At 41.3% G+C, this 21,709-nt stretch overlaps 3 protein-coding genes across 3 annotated transcripts; 2 read left to right on the top strand and 1 right to left on the bottom strand.

Annotated features, from left to right (window-relative positions):
• Positions 1-492: 492 nt before the first annotated feature.
• On the top strand, positions 493-8,795 carry LOC137912585 (pyruvate dehydrogenase phosphatase regulatory subunit, mitochondrial-like). Its single transcript, XM_068756723.1, has 18 exons — positions 493-579; positions 1,028-1,289; positions 1,378-1,511; positions 1,850-1,931; positions 2,376-2,539; positions 2,727-2,848; positions 2,947-3,064; positions 3,402-3,551; positions 5,113-5,305; positions 5,532-5,656; positions 5,765-5,920; positions 6,080-6,213; positions 6,497-6,645; positions 6,725-6,837; positions 7,263-7,357; positions 7,488-7,577; positions 7,711-7,893; positions 8,387-8,795. The coding sequence occupies exons 2-18, from the start codon at positions 1,039-1,041 to the stop codon at positions 8,792-8,794; spliced, it is 2,667 nt and encodes an 888-aa protein (XP_068612824.1). The 5' UTR covers positions 493-579; positions 1,028-1,038; the 3' UTR covers position 8,795.
• A 1,422-nt stretch (positions 8,796-10,217) lies between these two features.
• On the bottom strand, positions 10,218-13,294 carry LOC137912586 (small ribosomal subunit protein uS11m-like). Its single transcript, XM_068756724.1, has 6 exons — positions 13,136-13,294; positions 12,774-12,926; positions 12,556-12,654; positions 11,935-12,064; positions 11,013-11,078; positions 10,218-10,392 (listed from the first exon to the last, which is right to left on the bottom strand). The coding sequence occupies exons 1-6, from the start codon at positions 13,222-13,224 to the stop codon at positions 10,285-10,287; spliced, it is 645 nt and encodes a 214-aa protein (XP_068612825.1). The 5' UTR covers positions 13,225-13,294; the 3' UTR covers positions 10,218-10,284.
• A 484-nt stretch (positions 13,295-13,778) lies between these two features.
• LOC137912599 (large ribosomal subunit protein mL46-like) lies at positions 13,779-18,174 on the top strand. The gene is made up of 4 exons (XM_068756736.1): positions 13,779-14,039; positions 15,400-15,601; positions 15,957-16,127; positions 17,888-18,174. The coding sequence occupies exons 1-4, from the start codon at positions 13,779-13,781 to the stop codon at positions 18,133-18,135; spliced, it is 882 nt and encodes a 293-aa protein (XP_068612837.1). The 3' UTR covers positions 18,136-18,174.
• The last annotated feature ends 3,535 nt before the right edge of the window (positions 18,175-21,709 follow it).

The raw sequence follows: 21,709 nt of genomic DNA, 5'->3' as shown, positions 1-21,709 counted from the left end.
TAATCTAAAATGGCACATAAGCAACTATCTGGGAAAAAATCTGCGACACAAAAAAGAATAATATTTTCTATAAATGTTACCACTATATAGGATTATGGGAAAACATAGTCAGGCTTTTTAACAAATTTATTTGGAAGTCAGAAACATTATTTTATATTGTTAATTTAGCAATTATATTATAATGTAATCTTGTCTGGTCACTCACAGCGAGAAAACCGACTCACATCGAGGAAAAGTAGCCACCTTTTGTTTTTACCAGACATTGGGTGCCAACCTAAAGCTACCCTGATGTTTATTTATTTATTTATTCATTTATTTGATGTACAATTAAATGGAATACAATGGTAAATATGTAAATGCGACATTGCTATGTAATGTGAATTCAAACATAGCTTTATTAATTGGCCTTTAATAGCTAGCGAAGGATTTTATTTTGAAAGTTGCCGCCGGATGTGTCTGTCGATGACGTGTTTCGACGTACTGCCTGCTGTAGCCAAACAAGACTTCTGTCATATCACCGAGCTGCTGGGATTCACCTCTAGCCTTTTAATAACGCAACAACTGGACCCGGTTGATTCGGTGAGTTTGAAGTTGTTGCGAACAAGAAACGTCAGGGAAAAAGACAGCAAGGTTGATGTTTGTTTACAGCGAAAGATAATCAGCATTAACTAGGCCAAGCTATGCTCGCTAGCTACCAGTGCTACTGTCGCTAAAACCCTCGAAGCTAAAAACAAACAAACAGGACAATGGGTTTTTTTAATCGCTTTTGCCCAAATGTGTAGGTTAACAAGTTTTATTATTATGTCAAATAAAAAGTTTATGAAAATATGAATACTTTACATTGTTAGGCAAAGCTAGACAAGTGGCTTTTCTTGATAACCTCAGCGGTGCTTCTGCGCTAACAGACAACGCTAACGCTGCAAATGTCGTTCTTCAAAATCTACAACTTAAGATTTGCGCTATGACTTCGCATTTTGTAGCCTTGACTTCTTGAACGTGTGTGTGTGTCTGGGGGGGGGGGTCTCAGAAAGCACAGCTATGTGCAGCTGTGTGCTGCGCTCCAGGGCTCTGTCCCCAAGGCTGCTGCTACCCCCCAGTAGCTACAGACTGAGAGACAGAGGCTTCTTGACCTCTGGCCATTGTATGGCCGTCAGCGGAGACCCCCAGATGCTGCCATTACCCAGCCAGGCCCGTGTGGTGATCTGTGGAGGAGGCATCGTAGGGACATCGGTCGCCTACCACCTGGCCAAACTGGGCTGGACTGATGTGGTGCTGCTGGAGCAGGGCAGGTGAGACAAATACATACATTTCCACTCATAGTTGGATTCATCTTGCTCTGCCAATGCTGTATTTCCTGCCCTGTTATCCTCTTGGCAGACTTGGAGCAGGAACAACCAGACTGTGTGCTGGTATTGTCAGTGTGGCCAAGCCTATTTCCATTGAATGTCAAATGGCAAACTATTCTATCAGTCTTTACCAACAACTTGAGGAGGAGACGGGAGTCAAAACAGGTCAGCCCATTCGATAAACAATTCCACTCATTTAATTGACCCCATTCATGACGGTTTATGATATAACTAAGTATTAATAGCGCTGGTATAATTTGCTCCAAACATTTTCAGATGCTTTTTATTTTATTTATATTATCTAGTTTACTTCAATTTATAATTTTGTCTTCCTATGATGATAATATTTCAGGCAATAAAGTAAACAGTCACTGAATACAAATTATTTTGGATTTATAATTCTCTTCAAATGAATATATTTGAATTATTAGTATTTTGACATTACTTTTTATTTGAGTGGTGCCTCGAGTTCTTGGTTTTTGTGTCTTTTCTGTGTGTTCTAGGTTACGTGAAGACGGGATCTCTGTGTCTGGCCCAAAATCATGATCGCTTCATCTCTCTGAAGCGCCTGGCATCCCGACTAAAGTAAGACTCAAAAACCTCATCAGTACTCAGTCGCAGTTCCTTGGCATCATCTACAGCTTTTAATCACAATTCAACTCGCGCTCCAAGTTTCACAAGGACATTGAATAAATTTTAATGTCCAGCCACAAATTCTTGACTGAGGTCTTGACTCTATTTTGGCCACTAAGGGACATAAACGTTTTGCTTGGTGGTTGCACCATATTCCAAGTATAGAGCTTAAATATATTAAAAAGGAAGATTATTTTTACACTTTGTATATTTTTATTACTGGTACAAAATCACATCTAAATACAGATATGTGCTTGTCATCTATACTTGAGTTGAACATTCACATCCTAACTAAAGGAGATTAACAGTTTATTGTTTTCATGATGTTGTTTAGGATGAAGTACAATAAACTCCAGCCTGATTTACCCTCATCTTTCTTGTTTTGTCCATCCTTAGAGTTATGGGAATCAGTTCAAACATCATTAAGCCAAAAGAGGTGACCAAACTCCACCCCCTTGTTAATATTCATGACCTGCTGGGGGCCCTCCACCTGCCTGACGATGCTGTGGTGTCACCGCCTGATGTTAACCATGCCATGGCTGTGGCTGCTGCTGGTCATGGTGAGAGAGTCAAACTCACAACTGTCCTTTTTTATTTTTTTTGGTGGATCATAAATAAACCTTCACAGCAAAATGGTTTATAAGCCAGATGTGAAACTCATCGTTTAGTTTAGTCGTCATACATATAATAAAACAAGGATTTTACGTTTGACGTCTCTTACGTCTCTGTTTTTCACATCCTATTCAGGAGTTCAGATTCTAGAACGAACCGGCGTTCAGCAGGTCCTGATAGAGAGGGGTCAGGTGGTGGCCGTGGAGACCGACCGTGGCACCATTGAGTGTGAACGCTTCATCAACTGTGCTGGACAGGTAAAAGTAATGTTGGGATTTGGCATACAACAAGTCACGATACCGCCTCACACTCAGGTGTCTGTGATGATTGAGTCTGACACATGTCTCTGCTTCAGTGGGCTTATGAGCTTGGCCAGGCCAGTGAGAAGAAGGTGTCTATTCCTCTTCACGGCTGTGAACACTTCTACCTCCTCACTAAACCGCTCCAGGAGCCTCTTCCACTCAACACTCCAGGTTTTACAATCAAACCCTTTCTATTGTTACAGGGGGTGTCGATCATTGATTTGTGATTCATTTGCAACTTAATTGACTTTTGCTATTTTGCTACAAGAGAATGATGGAGAAGAATAAAATGCAAACCTGGATTCATTGAGTTCATTAATTTGAAAGTGTTTGGCACTGAAATTATTTACTCGCCTGGTCCTTTTGGTAAAACAGTCTGAACATGGACAATGAAAATAATTGTTTACATTCAAAGTGATTATTTCTGTTGTTGCTCTGTCACATGAGGCAACAGGGTGATTAGAAACAACCACAGGGCAGATGTGCTCATGCTGTGTTTCGTGTTCAGTGGTGGTGGATATGGACGGCAGGATATACGCTCGGCCGTGGCAGGGAGGCCTTCTGTCCGGGGGCTTTGAGAAGAACCCCAAACCCATCTTCACCGAGGGCCGCAATCAGCAGGAGATCCAGAACATGCAGGAGGACTGGGACCACTTTGGTAATGGAGGGGAGGGAGGAGGCTAGCTTCAAAATGAGACTTAGTACAGTGTGATAGAAGTTAGCTTCTGTTTTGTTTTTTAAAGTTGATATTTGATCAAACTAAACTGTCACAAGGTTGTAAAATGTTGGTATTCACCATTTGAGAGAGACCATTAAACACTTCAATTTGAGGAAGAAAAAAATGCTCGTGAATTCTGATCTCAATTCTATGTTTTCCAGATTTGTGTAGCACCAGTTAAGTATTTAATTCTACGTTTTGGTCTGAATCTCTTGGAATCAAATTGTAGTTGACTCCTTAACATCACTATTCTAAATGCGGATTATTCAGCCTCTAATCCTAATGCGTTATTAGAAATGATTGTCTGTCCACCCATCCATTTGCTTGTAGACGAGACGACCTCAATCAACATGGAGAATGGATCCTAAACTTTATAAAGGAACAGGTCACAGATTTATTGGAACACTGAGTATCTTTATTTCACGCTGATATATACGGTTCTGTCTCGCTTAACTTCAAATATTCATTTTGGATTTTATATTGTGATTTGTGACTTATATTTAGTCCAATCTTATTTTCACTCGCCAAAAAGATATCATTTTGGTACTGATGACCTTGGACATCTTTTTATTTTTTATGTGGAAATGAACAAGGCCCTGTCGGCCTTCATTGTTGTGGGAGATTTTGGGTCTTGTGCCAGACAACATTTCTTTTTATAAAAAGGGGTTATGTGGAGCCAGTCCAAATGTAGATGAAAACAGCTTTCTATAACTTATACATTGTTATTATAATGATGCATTGCAGTAAAGAACAACATTTGCTTGTTGCCAGCATAATGGGTCAAAAGGAAAAGGGGCCAGTTTGGGTTTGTTGGTCGAGCAGTTGTTTCAGTACAGGCATGTTCTTGAATGTCACCTACCCTCATATAGCTGCAGACACTCGTGCACACTGTTGGCCTTGACGTTACGCAAGTAATCTGAGAATGCTCATGAAGCCGTGAAGACAGCGGTATATCTCTTTAAAGTACATCAACACACAGTCACCCTCAGCTGACATCACTTGTTACAGTTCTGTTTTTGCTGTTCAAGCGACATGCATTTGAGGGTTGTATTTTATAAGTTGTACTTGACAAAGTTGTTTGTGTCGGTATAAATGAACTTGGTTGGACTCAATACCAGCTCAGTTTACACGAATGACTAGAAGCTTCAATAAGAAGCAAAAACAGGGACGTCTCAGGTTTTTCTCCTCACTTGGTGGATCACATCTGTGAATAAAGATAAATAAGCGTTTCACGTCCGGTGAATCGGTTTGGTGTAGAAATGTCAATAATTAGGGGTTTTTTAACCTAATATTTTAATTCCTGATCATCTGGGTTATAAACATAAATAGTGAAATATAACCATAATATTCTTAATTAAACTACTTCTTGTGTTTTTAGACTGATTTGTCAAAACAGTCGGGGATCGCTTTAACAGAATTATTTGAATAATCATGTGTGCCTGGCAGGTATTCATTTTGGAGAATATCTTAACATAGCAAATTTACTGTCCTTTACCTGCAGAGCCAATGTTGACTGCCCTGCTGAGAAGAATGCCGGGACTTGAGACTGCAGAGATCAATCAGCTGGTCAACTGTCCAGAGTCCTTCACTCCTGATATGCGCTGTCTGATGGGCGAGACGGCGGGTATCTCTGGCTACTACGTGCTGGCAGGGATGAACTCCTCTGGCCTGGCCTTTGCTGGTGGAGCTGGCAAGTAAGCACGGAAATGAGAGGAAAACCTCTCTGGATCTGTGAGGACACGCATGATAAACCAATTTATTGTCAAGACGAGTCTGCATTTTATTCTACAATTGAAGCTCTTTTATGTGCATATAAACCAGCCTCAGTTTTTTTTTTTTTATGCCATTGTTTAGCACTGTGAGCAGAATATGTGTATTTGTGCAAATCGCAAACAAAATCTTTGGTGGGTTTGATATCAGGTACCTGTCAGAGTGGATAACCTTTGGCTACTCCACTGCCAACGTCTGGCCACTGGACGTCAAACGCTTCGGCAACCTGCAGAGCAGCAGAACCTTCCTGAGGCACAGAGTGATGGAAGTCGTGCGTGAGTGAGGAGCTCTTTTTATACTTGATGTGTCCAGTGTGACCAAATGATTTAGGAATAAAGACTTTTTCAGTATCATTTGTCCTGTCATTGTATGTTTGTGTCCAGCTCTGCTGTTTGAACTGAAGGTTCCTCGCTGGGACTTTCAGACTGGCCGCCAGCTGAGGACCAGCCCGCTGTATGACCGTTTAGACACCCAGGGAGCTCGCTGGATGGAGAAACATGGCTTCGAAAGACCTAAATACTTTGTTCCTACAGGGAAAGGTACAGATTTCAAAGCAGAAGGTGGAGCTTTGTGACTTTGGCTTATGATTTAAGGTAGCCGAGTCAAATCAAACGTCTGTACTTTAGTTGAGTATTCTCAACATTTCATTGCATGCGACTGACTGGTATTTCCCTGCTCTGCTGTATACGTGAGTGTAGATCTGCTCTCTCTGGACCAAAGTAAGACGTTCTACAAGCCTGATTGGTTTGACATTGTTGGCGCAGAAGTGAAATGCTGCAAAGAAGCCGTCTGTGTCATTGACATGTCCTCCTTCACCAAGTTTGAACTAACTGTAAGTTTTGGTGCGCCACTTATGAAGTCGAATTAACTGGCAATTCCTCTTGCTTTTCCCCTAATGAGTTCAAATGTAACAGTTTATTGGTTTCAAAACAAAATGTTTATAAAATGATCTGTATTTTGCCAAATAATTCCAACATATTATCAAAAGGTTCTTTCCAGGGAAGGTATCAGTTCTTTGTTACTGATGCAGCAGTAAATTTTAAACGAAGGAACTTGCTTGCCTGTGATGTTAAAGTGATGGAAGTCTAACCCTCTGGTCTGTTCTGATATGCCAGTCAGCAAACGACCAAGCTCTGGACCTGCTTCAACATCTGTGTGCCAACGACCTGGATGTCCCTGTTGGACATATTGTCCACACTGGCATGCTAAATGAGAGAGGGGGGTACGAGAACGACTGCAGTGTGGTCCGCATCAGCAAGAATAGGTCTGCAACCCTACAGACAGTAATTCTAGTCCCTCTGTTTACATATACCATTTAACTAACATACTGGTCTCCTTTCCAGCTTCTTCATCATTTCTCCAACCGACCAGCAGGTGCACTGTTGGTCGTGGATAAAGAAACACATGCCGAACGACCCAAACCTCCACCTAGAGGACGTCAGCTGGAAGTACACTGGTAAGGACACGCACAAATGTTGCTGAGGACCTGAAGTGGTGTCGCCATCTAGTGGTCAGATCTTATTAAAGGGTCGGTGGACGGGTTCAGCATCAAACCTGTTAAGAGAGAGGATCTGACGTCAGCAAGCAGGTGGATTATTAATCTCAACAATGTAATATGAAGGGTTTGCAACAGCCAGCCTATATTCTGTGTTCTACACATGAAACAAAAACTTGAGATCTTGATCCCAGAATCTACCTGTGTCATTGTACAGGATTTACGACCCCCAATATTCTTTTTATATTTCAATGGAAATTCATAGTTTTATGTTTTGTTTTTATTAATATTAGGCTTTAAATGGTAAAAAGAAAAACTCACGGGTTGAATTTTGTTCATTCGAGGGTCTTTCTGCAGCATTTATTGCTCTGCTCCTTTACCCACAGCTTTAAATCTGATTGGACCCCGGGCAACGGACGTTCTAGCTGAGCTGTCGTATGTGTCTATGACGCCAGACCACTTCCCCTCCATGTTCTGTAAGGTAGGAAACCAAGGCTAGATGCAGACTCTCACCAATAATAATGCCTATAATGGTGATATTATGCGTTGAAGTACGTTGAGTGTTGCTAACAGTAGCACAAGTGTTTGACAGTGACCGTCTGTGTTCACAGGAGATGAGTGTTGGCTATGCCAACGGCATCAGAGTGATGAGTATGACTCACACTGGGGAACCGGGCTTCATGCTCTATATACCTATAGAGGTGGGTTCACATCTGCACTCCCATATTAATACATACAAATGTCATCAATATTGTACGGGACGGTTGATAACCGATTTTCAGAAATACAGTTCATGAAGTCTAAAACAGTATTTTCCACTCCTCCTCCTGACAGTATGCTCTGCATGTGTACAACGAGGTGATGTCAGTGGGTCAGAAGTATGGAATCCGTAATGCAGGGTACTACGCACTGCGCAGCCTCCGCATCGAGAAGTTCTTTGCTTTCTGGGGTCAGGACCTCAACACCTTCACCACCCCGCTGGAGTGTGGACGAGAGTTCAGGGTGAAGTTTGACAAGGTTTGTCCGGCGGTCAACAATCGCTGCAATATCAGTGTGGATTATGTTTCTGCTCTTTGAAGATGAGAGGCTGGCTGTAGAATAATAATCAGTAAAATGCCATCTGCTTTGCTAAACCATGAAACATCTGTGTTGTGCTGGAAAAATGATCACCAAGCTGCACCTGCAGGCACAACAGGTGGCGCTTCGCACAAGCGGTGGTAAAGTTCATTCTGAAAATGGGGAAGCGTCAAGTCGGCTTTCTGCTTCACACAGCAAGAATGTCGGAGCAGTATTAATGAACCGGTTTCCCAGAATCCCTTCAGATGATTAGTCACCTGCCGAATCTGTACCTGCACTGTGAAGATGTAGGGAAAGAAAAGTTGTTTACTGGTGCCCTCAACAGAGCTATGCAGTATTAGCATTTATCTTTAATAGTTTTTAGGTCACATCCCATAATAACTGATGCTGCTCTTCCTTTATTTCCACTTCTGAACTCCCCCATTCCCCACAGGACACAGATTTCCTCGGTTGCAGGGCGTTGCTGCAGCAGCGTCAGGACGGCGTGTTCCGCAGGTTCGTCATGCTGATTCTAGAGGACCACGACACAGAGCTCGATCTGTGGCCCTGGTGGGGCGAGCCCATCTACTGTAACGGTCAGCTAGCTGGCGCAACCACCAGCAGCGCCTACAGCTACACTCTGGAGCGCCACGTCTGCCTTGGCTTTGTGTCTCCTCCACCAAGCCCAGAGGGGCTCCCCACACCCATCACTCCAGACTTCATCAATCGTGGGGACTACGAATTGGACATTGCTGGCCAGCGCTACTCAGCCAAAGCCAAACTTTACCCCTTCAGCTCCCTCTTCACCCAGCAAAAGCGTCGCAAGGGTGACATGGAGCTCAACAACCTCCAGGGCAAGTAAAGTAATGGACTGCCTCGCCGTGGTGACGGGCTTGTGACCGACACTCCTTCAGTTCACCAAATCCACTCCTGCACTTGCCTTGCAGTCCTGTTTTCTAGCTCCTAATCCGGGGGCTTTACGCACAATCACTCCTTTCCCGCTAATATTTAACTTCCACTGTGTTTCTCCCTCCTTTTAAAGTGCAATATTTAAGAGGCGTTCAGCTGTATGAAACGCAGAGGGCCTGCATTATTCTGCAGTTCTTCTTCAGCACTCACAATCAGACTCCAGGCAGTGTTGACGACTTGTGCACTGGGACAGCCTGCAGTTTAGTGTCGTCGTCAGGGCAACGTCGACGTGTTGAGGATTCTTTGTGTTGTTCACTTGAAATCTTCCAGGAAGGATCTGGACTGACAATCTTCTCTAGTGGTGCTGCAGTCACTATAAATAGGCATTAATTCTAATGCGCAAATGCCGACAGTCAATGTAATAGATTACTAATCCTACAAATGGTGTATTTGCTACCGTGAAGAATAAAAGTGATGCCATATTTGGATACTCAATACTCCCGACGACGACCATCGCTGCTGTATTGTCTCTAAAAATGAAGGGCTAGCACCTCACAGAATTCCCTTCTCATTCTAGTGTTGAGGCGTGGAAAGATTGTGGAACTCATTACCATTATTATCACAAGTAACACTTTGTGTGCGCTGCCCAGTTCTCCCGAGTCATGTTGAAATGACTTTCCAGGCTCTCGAAATCAAAGCAAAGCAAAAATGACTCTTTTCCTTTGGGAACGTCTTTATCATCAACGTTCAGCTGTCCTGCTGTTATTCAGCCGTGAGCTGAGTTTCTAATGTATTCAATTAAACCAGTTGTGTTTTGTGGTTGTTCTGAAGTAGAATTGTTCTTGATGCCCAGATTGATGCATTCCTGAGTGTTTAGCGAATGCTGAAGGAAGACTGGGAATTTTGCGACTGGATCATATCTCCCATTGATTATTCGTCTGATCCAGAGTTGACGTGTTTGTATAAAGGAGGGACTTCATTTCTATTTGAAATAAAGTGATGTATATTTTGTATAAAAGCTCTATTTTCAGACCTGGGCTTGTTTCCAGTCATTGACTGAATTATCTGTACTCTGGTGTAGTTTTGACTTGTATTTTTTTTGTGCATAATCTCAAATGTCAATATTATCTGTCAGCAGCCGTTTCATGTTTTCCTGCTGGTACAAAGTAAAGTCCTTCAGTCAGAGCTTTAATATGTGGGTGCATATTGTTTTACTCTATCTTATTTATTAGAAGTGTGCTTTAGGAGGGAGGGAAAGCTAAGAGGAAAGTACGAAAAGCACAATTCACACACTGCTGCAGGAACATCAGGAACTCCCAAGTCAATTAAATTAAATCCAGACTATGAATTTAAAATAAAAACAGGAATTTGATACACAAAACACTTTATTAGAATATTATAACAGCCATTTCCTCCTCTGCAGTGCTTTCCAGTTTGCAGAGGTCAAAGTCTTCTAGCTTTCCGTGGGCGGCATCCATTGTGTGGCACGGGGGTGGTGTCAGTGATTGATACAACCTCCAGGCCTCCCATAACCAGGCCTTGGATTGCTGACTGCACAAAAGAGAAAAACACATTCATTAAAAAAATCTAAAAGAAACAGATCGAGGAGTCTAAAACTCTCAAACTCATCCTCGATATAAAAATACATTTGAGGTCTTATTTCTTCAGGGAGAGCCAGGATTATTTTAGTTCCTGTCCCACTGTTACGCCAGTACAGTGGACACTTCATTGCTATGGGCCCATTAGACTTATTTATGGTTTCTAAATTTCTAGACTGGCATTACTTCTGAAGTTACAATGCATTTATTAAAATAATAATAATAAATGGATACCACTAGTTATCAGATAAAACTATAGTCGGTCGATGTAATAAATTAAAGAATAACATTTTATAATTCTAGGTTTTCAATTGTGTGCATTTGCTTCTTGAATTTGTTTTACATCATTAAAATCGTGAACAATTACAAAAAACAATGTAAATTTTCTTTGTTTTGTTCATTTTATTGACTAAATCATTTCAATGACAAATAATCAGTACATTAAAATGAAATTATTTGCTATTTGAATAGTTTGATATTAAATATTTATGACTTTATTAATCCTACAGATAAAGTGAAATGGGCTCCCCAACCAAGAATGCACAATAATAACAGTTTCCTCTGTACACTGACCAGACGTCCGAGACCAAGACCTTGGACCACAACTCGGACAAATTTCACTCCCTTTACTTTGGCTTTCTGTGCAGGAGAGAAAAACAGATCAGCAAACACCGTTTAATAAGAACAGCTACTTAAATTGTATATGGCAGAGCTCATTATGACAAATAAATGATGTGAAAGTTAAAGGTCTAAATAGTCAATGAATGGCGAACTGTAACAAAAAAAACTCAATGTTTTGAGTGCATCTTGTTTCTACTGGCCTGCAGTAACTGGTCTATCCTGAGACTGGCTTGTCTCCTACACGCTTTGAATTGAGCGCAGACGCCATTCAAAGCAGAGCGAAAGTAAATACTCTGTTCATGTAAAACACGCTACTTAAAGCTTTGTAACTGTGCGGACTATTCCCCCCCCCCAGAGCATTTCCTGCAGAATAGTGTGACGTTAACCTTGTTATAGCCAACACTGTTCAAAGGAAAGTACAGATCAACTGCAGCCTATCAGAGTCATAAAGAAGGCAGCTTGTTGAGATATTCCGGTCTCTGTCTTCATGCCTCACATGCTCATGCTGTCCATGCAGCAAATTCACTTCCCATCTGTGCCCCCATGGGGGTGTTGGCCTTAACGTGAGGTGTGGCTCAAGCAGACTGTCGATGGCGTTATTTGAAATGTAAAAAAAAAGTTACTGATCGTCACTGACAAAAATAAATAAATAATCTAAAGTGATGAAAATGACTGATGCTGTGATTTTCAAACTGTTAATAAGGCACTTCAGATAAGATAAATCTGCATCGGCAGCTGAATACACCCTAAAGGAACTGGAGTTTTCATTATTTATGTACTCAGTTTTAAAGAGACAGATCTCAAGATGTAAACACGGGACCTGATCTCTCATTATGGAATTATAGGTTCAACACGGAGCATATGTGGACCTTACCGCCCCAGCAGAGATGCCGGTAGTCTGAGCAGCGATGGGTGTAGATTTCTTAACATTCTTAAAGCCTTCTGTTCCACAAGACACCCTGGTAATTGGCAGTCCTGCGCTGTCAGTCACCTGGATGTGTGTGCTGGCACAGGACAAGACACATTTTCATCTTTCAACAAAAACATATATTTGACACTCATTCACACTGATTGCAAGTTACATATCACGCGCAACTGGTTTGACTGGAGTCGCAGAGCAACTGATATGTGGCACAGCTTAGGATCTGAGTGAAGTGTTCTGTAGTTGCCTGCTTGTCTTCCACAAGCATTTTGTGCTTCATGGAGCTGCACAAATTCCCTTTTACTTAACTCATCAGTCACTAGATCCCCCCCAGAACATTCTAAATATATATTAGATTCATTTGTACTCAACAGTTTCTTCATTAGATCACTTTAGGATACACTGACCTAACTTATGTTGTTTTAACAAAGATTTACTTTCATTAATCTCATTTAATATCTCCACATATCTAAAACTCACGGATGCAGGTTTACACAATGCAAATGATGCTATAATGGAGTGAGAGCACGAGTAAAACTTCACACTGTAGTTTTACAAGCAGGTTCTACTTACTTGTTGAATGTGGCTTTAATGTGTGCGATTGGTAACTCTTCAAAGGTCTTGCCATCCCATCTCAATAAACTTTTCTCACCAGGCATTGGAGGAAAGTAGCTGAGGGACGAAAGACGCGATACCATCTCATCAGACTTACTTTACTGTAGAGAATCCTCTTGTCAGCTGACAGATAGTGGCCAGGGTTTTAACAAGAACTGTTTGTGGACGTGACTGACCTGAATTCCCCGGATGTTTCCTCAGTGGTGGGAGCTGCAGCATCAAGTCTCACAGCAGTGGTGCATAATGTTTCCTCAGTGGTAGGAGCTGCAGCATCCGCAAGTCTGACAGCAGTGGTGCATATAGCTCTGTGCAGCCCATTGCTTCCACATCTAACGACAGGCACAAAACAGTTTATTAGCACCACTGTAAAAAACAAACAAAAAACAGTGTCCGCCGCTAACACGGACATGATTGCCATAAGTGTTATATGAACATCAGCTGATGCTACACAAGTCCCAACATGCAGCAGAATGACTTAATCAGAATTAGCCGTTAGCTGATAAGGATGCTAAAAAGGTATACCCAAAATGACACTTACAGCGAGTTCACATTTGAGTTTAGGGAGGCGCTTAGCTGTCGGTATATGTTATTCGCTGAACTAACCAATATACAATTTAATTTATACATGTTTGACACGTTTAAAAACAATTGTATTGCTAGGTCAGCTATGCGACACACGAAAAACGTGACATTGAAAAAGCTGCAAATCCAGACGAAGTCAGTAATATCTTCGAGGGGTGGAGTGTATAATAAAATTATATATACTTTTACGGTCGAAATATTGGGGTAGAAGTTTTAATGTTTTGTGTTGGTTTTTTGATATTAAACACTCTTTAATTGTGGTAGTATATATACTGATATATAAGTGTATATTTCAAAGTATTTATATTACAATTCCCCCCATGTTTGCCTTAATAGATCATTCGTTGTCCTGCACAGGATTGTGGGTAAAAGAAAATAACTTTGCTGCCTTCACAAAACCTCGGTAACATAACTATCCACACAGGGTTAGCGTCCTCAAGCAACAATCGATGCGGTCTCATAATTCATATGAATTAAAAAGACCATTTAAATTGAGTTACTGATTGTATGTATGTTTTATTTTGCGATCACCTGAGGAACGGTGGGTCTGAAATTCATTCTTATACTGTTACGAGTTTTCGTGAACGTCTCGGGAGAAGATGGCGGCGCCCTGTAGGAGAGTGGCGACTCGGTCTGTCCTACGCTTTCTTTCTTGTTGTAGCGGGACAGCAGTCCGGAACACGGGCTGTCGTCCGTTTTTCAGCGCTTCTGTTTGTGCGGCTACTTGTCAGACTAAAGATGGAGTAGAAAGAGCGACTGCTCCGTGGACTTTGGTGGCAGCGGTGTGCCTGCAACGCCTCCCGGTCGTTTCAGCGGACTGCACCTTAATGGAGCAGCGCTTCAAAGATTTGATGTGTCAGGTGTGTTTATTCAAAACGAAACAAGCATAAACAGTCATATTCTTATCAGCAAAACAGTCTCGTATTCATGTATCAAAACTGGCCATCTAAAGCTGCCCAATCGCCGGTGTTCCCGTGGAACCTGCGCACCGTCATAGTAGGAGAAGCTAAACACCGAAATATTGAAGACCCAGCAGACCTGTGCTAAAAACACGCAATGGCTGACTATTGACATTTCCATCTCTATTAGTACCAGAAAAGCGCACATTTTGTTTACAGTTATACAATTATCATATGTCGACGCTTTAATGACCCGCATAGTTAAATAATACGACTCATTATTAGTGAGATGTGCTTTTTAAAACAATGTTTAATTGTTAAATGACAATTAAACATACTGTAATGAAGATAAGAGTTCTAGACAGTATGTTCAGCCCACAGAATAAATTATTATCTTGAAATGTCATAGTCAGGGGCATTTCAATGTATGGCTCTATAGGTCCATGAAGGGCCCTTGCTTACTGTAGGCCCTTATGGCATGCCGTTCAGGAACTTATTATATATATATATCAAAAGTGAGGTCTGAGAATATGGACCGAACTCCGGAATATATATATGAAACCATGCACACGGAATATATATATGAAACCATGCACCGAATATATATTTGAAAATAGTACACATTCACCAGGGCGTTCATTATCTCCTCATTATTGAGGATTGCCGGCACTAGATTTCGAGCTGACTCGCTCAGTGATACTCGTCTATTAATGACACAAGATCGCAGCAGCGCCGTGATGAAGATGATGAATATATTTATTAGATAGAATGTTATATATATTCCGGAGTTTGGTCCATATTCTCAGACCTCACTTTTGATATATATATAAAATAAGTTCCTGAACGGCATGCCATAAGCCCTTTATTGTAAGATGTATTGTGAACATTCTCAACGTGGTTTATGGTGTAAAAGTCTTACTCTGCAATGTCGATATGAATACCAAAGATGATTATATAATAATTAATTAATAATCAGCACAGATCAACCCACAGCCAAATTATGACATGATGAATAATACTAGCTCAGCATTCTAGAAATGCTTTTGATGCTGAGGTGAATGTTAATGGTTAGTCAGGAAATATTTACGGTAGGATCATCAAAATAAAATAATTTTCCCCATTTAAATCCCATCACGCTATGACACTTCAACACGCATGTCTTTATTAGAGAGACACAGGAATGTGGGTTAGATCATGATGATCTTGATCTGCCTCGATTAGTAGATAGATGGCAAACAAAACTTTCAAAAATCAGGTCGGTAGATTGGTTTGCAAAGGATCCAACAGTTTGAGATGGCGACCTCGTCTGACCTTATTTCAGATGGAGCTGGAGAAGAGCGTGATGTCAGACCACGAGCTGCGGATTCTGGAGGATGCAGAGAGGAGGCTCCGTCAACAGGCAAACGATTATGACTCGGATGAAGAGGACGGCCATGGGGACCAGGATATTCTTTTGGCTCAAGACCTGGATGACATGTGGGAGCAGAAGCTGAAGAGCTTCCAGCCAGCTTTGAGAGTCAGAGGTCAGTTTAGGAAATTGATCCAATTTTTCACCGGCAAAGACACTGAAGACATATGGGATTATTACAGATATGTGCCTAATGAAACAGAAAATGCTATTCAGCGGTTTGTCTTTCTGCAGTCATTTATCATCATGTCATAGAGTAAAACAGAATGGAGAAAAGAATTTAGTATTCTGTGTGCAACTTGAATTTAATATAAATAACCAGGAAGGGAAGAAACTGACGGTACTCCCTTTGCCTGCTTCATTCAAAGTTTATTTGCTCCAGCGCTCCAAATTTGCATTTTCTTCCTTGTGACATTTACAAAGTTTATGTGGATTTTGCTCAATAGCTGACGGCCTTTTCTCTTCTTTAGCTGATGTAGATAAGGACTTGACCTCACCGGAGCGCTGCCTGGCTGACTCGCTGCTTCTACTGGCTGAACAGCAGGTTGGCAGTGAGAAACTGTGGCTGCTGCCTCAGACTCAGTGGCAAGAAGGAGAAACGTTGCGGCAGACGGCAGAGAGAGCCCTGACTTCCCTGCCAGGTAATATGAACACGAGTTTTTAATGGGCTGATACAATCAGGTATCAGGTATTGGCTGCTTATATTTTATGCCGAAAATGAATGAATCGTTTCCTTGAATTTTATTGAATTCTGTTGAGTTCCGGAAACTCTGCAGAAACATTTAAACATCTAAAAATATAGATAAAATAAATTTAGGGTCATTGTTTGGTGTAAATCACAATATAAGGAGACTGAGGTGCTCGGCGGAGGTCTGCGCTCTGCAAGTGCTTTTCTAGTTAAACTATATCCCCTGCAGGTATCACAGATTGTATTCTCCCTGAATTAGAATTATTTTCCTGTTGTTTTTTTACATCTTAAACATGTTGCAGTAAAATATTTACCTGTTCTTAAATTGGTCTGAAGTCTATAGCTGCCATTTGAATCTCTAAAATATAGCAAATAATGGCCCTCTGAAATACTTATTGCAAGTTTGTGCATTCAGAAACTGCTATTTCCAATATTCATGGCACGGCAGCGGTTAGCGACGTGCCTCTATTATCAATGCACTTTGAAAACTGGCAATAGACAAGTGTTTTTTTTTTTAACATATCATCATGAAGTAAATGTTGATTGCGCAACATAATGGCTTCAGAATAATGACACCATCTGCTTCTAGTCAGGCAGCCTGACTGGATGATCTGACTTTTTTTGTCTGTGCGATAGCGGAGCCAACAGTAAAACCACATGGAAATGCCGGAGCTCCTTACCCTTTTGTCAGTGCCGCTTAAATTGCATTTACTTTATGGTGGACAATGTTTTTTTTTTTTTTTATGTTTTTTTTATCTGTTTTGTTAAATTCTTTAATGCCTCATTTATTGTTGGTTCTGGGCTCTCTTTAGGGCAAAACCAGCCATAAACAAAATACAAATGGGGGGGGGGGGGAGGGACAGACACAGGCGAGTGAAGAGGGCAAGTGGGAAAATGTTTATGATGTATTTCAATTGCTCTGAAACCCATAGCTTGAGGCTTCATGTACGGTGCCGTTACAGCTCGCATTATTGTTAACACGCTCCATTTGCTTTGTTTTTTTTTTTTTTACTGTAGTTACAGCCGAATCCTGGACGCTGCAATGACCCAGTTTTATCCTTCCATTCATTTAAGTTTAATGTGGTCTTATCTAAAATAGCTGTGTATGTTCAGTATAATCTCCCATATTATCCAGCCATCCTCAAATGAAATTAATGCATGAGACATTATGTATTATAATATACCATCAGAATGTCGTATTGCAGCAGTTGGCTGCAGGCTGTGGTGCCCACTTATCAGTCAGCTGTAGGTCAGGGAAAATCTCATTGATCAGCAACAGATATGATAATGCCGGGCGGGGATCACGGCCATCACGCTTCAGTGATGCTGTTACGAACAGTCAACGTATTTAACATATTTCTTCTTCTCTCCATTTAATGGGAACAAAAAGGCATTGACCAAGAATGCTAAACTGTTTCCTCACCACTTGATCTTTTATTGTGCAAACTCCATCAATCTTTGCCCATTAAGATTTTCCACTTGACATGAGTGTGTGTCGTGTGTTTGAGTCTTAGCTCAGACTCGGTGGGAAGTGAACACTCCAACATGGGCGTGCTGCTGCATATTGAGCCAAGAGGGAGAACATGGTTTTTATATGAGACTGGATTAATGCAGAATATTGTGTGATACATCCACACAGTGTATAAATCTGCTCTTCAGCTGAACTTTATTGTCTTCAGCTGAATGAACTCACCGCCTCCTCTATCCTTACAGTTGCTGGTATCCAGGGAACCTTTCTTAGCAACGCCCCCTGCGGAGTATACAAGTACAAACTGCCCAGCGCTGTTCGGACGGAGGACTCTGCCGGAACAAAAGTCTTCTTCTTCAAAGCCTTTCTGTCAGGCCAGGCTCCCCTTGCAAACACGCACGCTTCGTTTCAGTGGGTGAAGAAAAGTGAACTGCAGGGCTACCTGAAACCAGCGTACATGCAGAAGGTCAACCGCTTCATTCTCTGTCTGTGACGTGCATTTCATTGTATAAATAAATTGCTTTTCAACGCACGCATCATGTTTTCTTTTAATTATTTTACTCTCAGAACTGACCTATATGTTTAATGCCACTAAGTTGGATTCATGCTGGCATCTTAAAATAAGACCCGTTCTCAACTTTGGCTTATAAGAAGTAGAAAGTCGATGCAAAGTAATTTTTTTTGTGTGTTTTTACGCAAAGTGTGGCTCAGGGAATCAATGCTAGTGATAGGAAGTCTTCATTTATTATTGATCCTAGATTATTAGGACTGGTGCAAAAATAATTCTCCAGAATTCCCGCACATTCAAACAAGTGAATACATTAGTAAAAGAAATTGGCAAAAAGAAAGGCCTCATGGTGTTTTTCATGAGTAGCCTAATGAAAGATAATTCACTAGATGACATTTTGACATTGACGATAGACAAATATGAGGAAAATAAATGAATAACACAAGTCAGAAAGAGGGCTCATAAGTGAACATTAACAAAATACCAGCTTCTAAAGTAAGGCTCAAATCAAGGACATAAAAGAAAAGTGTAATATAAACCATGAAAATATTTCAAATATTTGGTCAGAAAGTTATTATATACTGTCTTGGATTCTCCCAGGTAAAGTACCGGTGTTTGATCGAAAAGCAGTTAAATATGCAAGCTTCCCGCTTGAATGCCCCAACATTCTCTAAATGATGCTGGAGCGATAATCCTCACCATGTCCTCATGGTTGATATGAGAGTGAGTGCATTTCGGGAAATGCTATTAATTCTGACGGATAAATCCAAGCCTAGGACCATTCATGCACATTTCCTAAAATCTGTAATCTTACCATAAACACATTGTGTCTGGCCAGAGGATTATTAGCTTAAATGGCAATCATTAACTTAATAGCATGTGTCTTGCTGGAAGTGTTTTGGCTTTTGAGAGCTGCTGCATTTAATGACTTAATATTGAGCTCTGAATACTGAGCACCAAACGGCATCGCTGCCGGTTGGAGTTCCCACTGAATGCTGATCTGTGTGGGCCTGCTGGGGCTCCCGGTGGTGAACTACTGAGCCCCGGACGAAGGCAGATTGTCAGTGTCTAACGATAGATGGCAGTGTTTACACACCAGCTGCAGAGCAGCCCTGTCAGGAGATGCATAATTATGCCTGTGTGGTGACCTGAGAGAGGGACTGCAGAGAGCTTTTCTGTTCAACTTGGCTTCTGCTCACTCATACTGAAAATATCCATCGTAGCAGGCTAATGTTCCTGTGGAATAGCTACGATAATTTGTCTGAGGTAAGAGCATTGTGATGTTCCCAATCCACTCCCAGAGATCAGCCCATTCTTTCCATTTGAATCTGCAGGGACAAAGAGTTAATGACTTTAGTGTCTGATTTTTCTATCTTTACTTTCACAGCTTTCAGCTCTGATCGGTATCACAGGAGTTGCTGGAGTCTATCCCAGTTTGCTATGGGCAAAATAATAACAGGATAGATAAATGCTAAAAAAACAAACAAAATGCTGCCAAGGTACAACCCTCCAAACTCCAGCATGATCGGGACATCAAAAAGACTTGAGCATTGAGCATTAAAAATAAACTATGAAGCACCCTGCAGGGTGAATATAGACAGGCTATCACAAGCTGCCAATATCATTAATGATGAGCAAAATCAGTGAAGCACTTATATAAAAAGTGTTTCTAATTTTTGTGTAACAATCGATACATTTTCTATTACCAAATAATATTGAAACAGAAAGATTTGTACAGTCTGTCGGTTTATTTTATGGTGTTGGTATCATACAAAAGTTCAAGCTCGCCCAAACACCCCAACAGGCATAGAGAGGCAGAGGCAGGGGCTCATGAACGCCTCACCCCCCTTTCTGCTGGAGGCTGACTCACAATCTACCTCTACATCCAATTAGATAACACGTGATGGCAACAGGATAGCAAATGTCAACAGAAAGGTCTTGAAGTTTTTTTTTGGCACTGAAAAGGGTAAAAGAAAGGCGGTAAATGCTGAGGATGAGGCGCCTTGGAGACGGCTGATGCTTTCTCAAGCTGTGCTGCAGCTTTAGAAACGGTGGCACACAAACAGAGCCACACGGTCGCCTTCACACCAGTCTGAGTCGCACTCGGGATTTCAAACTGATTTTAAAGTAAATGCTGATTTTTTTTCTGTCCACCTTATTCTTGTGATCCTTTGAAGTTCACAGTCAGACTGAGGGACTCGGCTTCATTTGGGTGACCTGAGATAATATCATCAGTGTCTCCTCTTCTGTAATGCTGATAGCAGATCAGCACTACATGTACATGTATTATTTGCTATTTTTGTGTACATGAACTTTGGTGTTTGCTTTGGACATATCTTTTGGCAGAACCTTGGCCAGCCAGTGATAGTGGGCTCAGACAGACAGGCAGACAGACACTAGGACTTATCAGTGTCATTTGCAGTTAATGAACAAAGCTTGACTCCAGAGGACAGCAACCATCTGTAGGAAACAGACGAGTGCTGTGTAGAGTCAACTTGAATCAATCTCTGCTCACATAAAAAAAATGCAGGCGAACACAACCCTCAGAGCTGCGTTCACACACGCAAGATGTTTTTTATTTTATGCAAATGAATTGACTGAGAGCAGGCCAGTCATTTGCTGCAGCTTACCTAAAACATTTGATAAAGAAGGTTATTTAGACTTTATGGATGACACAATAAAGCACACAAACATGCCGGTAAGGCGCGTGGCTCAGAGGAAGACGTGGAGCCCGACTGAGTTGGACCACATTAAGCGCCTTAACCACCACCCTGCTTAGTTCCACGCTCCCATCCTGCAGTGCAAACAGCACCGCATCAATTTCATACCCATAATCATTCTGGAACAGACACACTTTCAGTCCCATTTTGTTCTGCTCTTACGTAGCTGTCAAGTTCTGACAAGGGAGTTTTGCCTTTTTGTTAACCGGTGGTGAGAGAATGCTCACCAGCGTTCCTAAACACCTAACAATACCTTAGGTTAGATTAAATGTCATTGTCATTACACATGCACACATTACAAAGCAGCAGAATGTGAGAAATTACGTGATAAGTGATATCTTAGCTGAATTAAAGTCCTTAAAAACATAGGTGGGTGACTAATAAGCATAAACACTCATTTCAGAAAGCACATTAAGTCGTCTAATCTACTTCAGAAACAGGCAACTCCTCAACCATTTAGTGTTTCCAAGTATGGGACATATTTTCCTTCCAACCATTACCCGCCTTAAAGCAGTGGTAACACCCATAAAATATAAATTACCCACATGAAATAACGAGAACAGTATTCATGTAGGATCTCATGTCTCGCAGTAACAGATGTGTTTTTGGGGCCTTTAATATATTAAGCCAGGGCTGAAGAAAAGGATGAGGAAACCTTGAAAGAAGACATTAATACTTTGTGCTGCACCAGGGAGATATTCAAGCTACTGGTATCTTGCATTTTCTGTGTTGTCAGTGCACGACTATAAGATACGCTGAGTAACAAACTGCAAAAATCCGATCTTACAACCTCAGAACACTGGATTTCTACCACACGAGTATCCATAACTGTATCAGAG

This window comes from Brachionichthys hirsutus, unplaced genomic scaffold (assembly GCF_040956055.1).
Source record: "Brachionichthys hirsutus isolate HB-005 unplaced genomic scaffold, CSIRO-AGI_Bhir_v1 contig_200, whole genome shotgun sequence".
NCBI lineage: Eukaryota > Metazoa > Chordata > Actinopteri > Lophiiformes > Brachionichthyidae > Brachionichthys > Brachionichthys hirsutus.
Note: the sequence above shows the minus strand (reverse complement) of the source record. Positions and strands in the feature narration are given on the sequence as shown.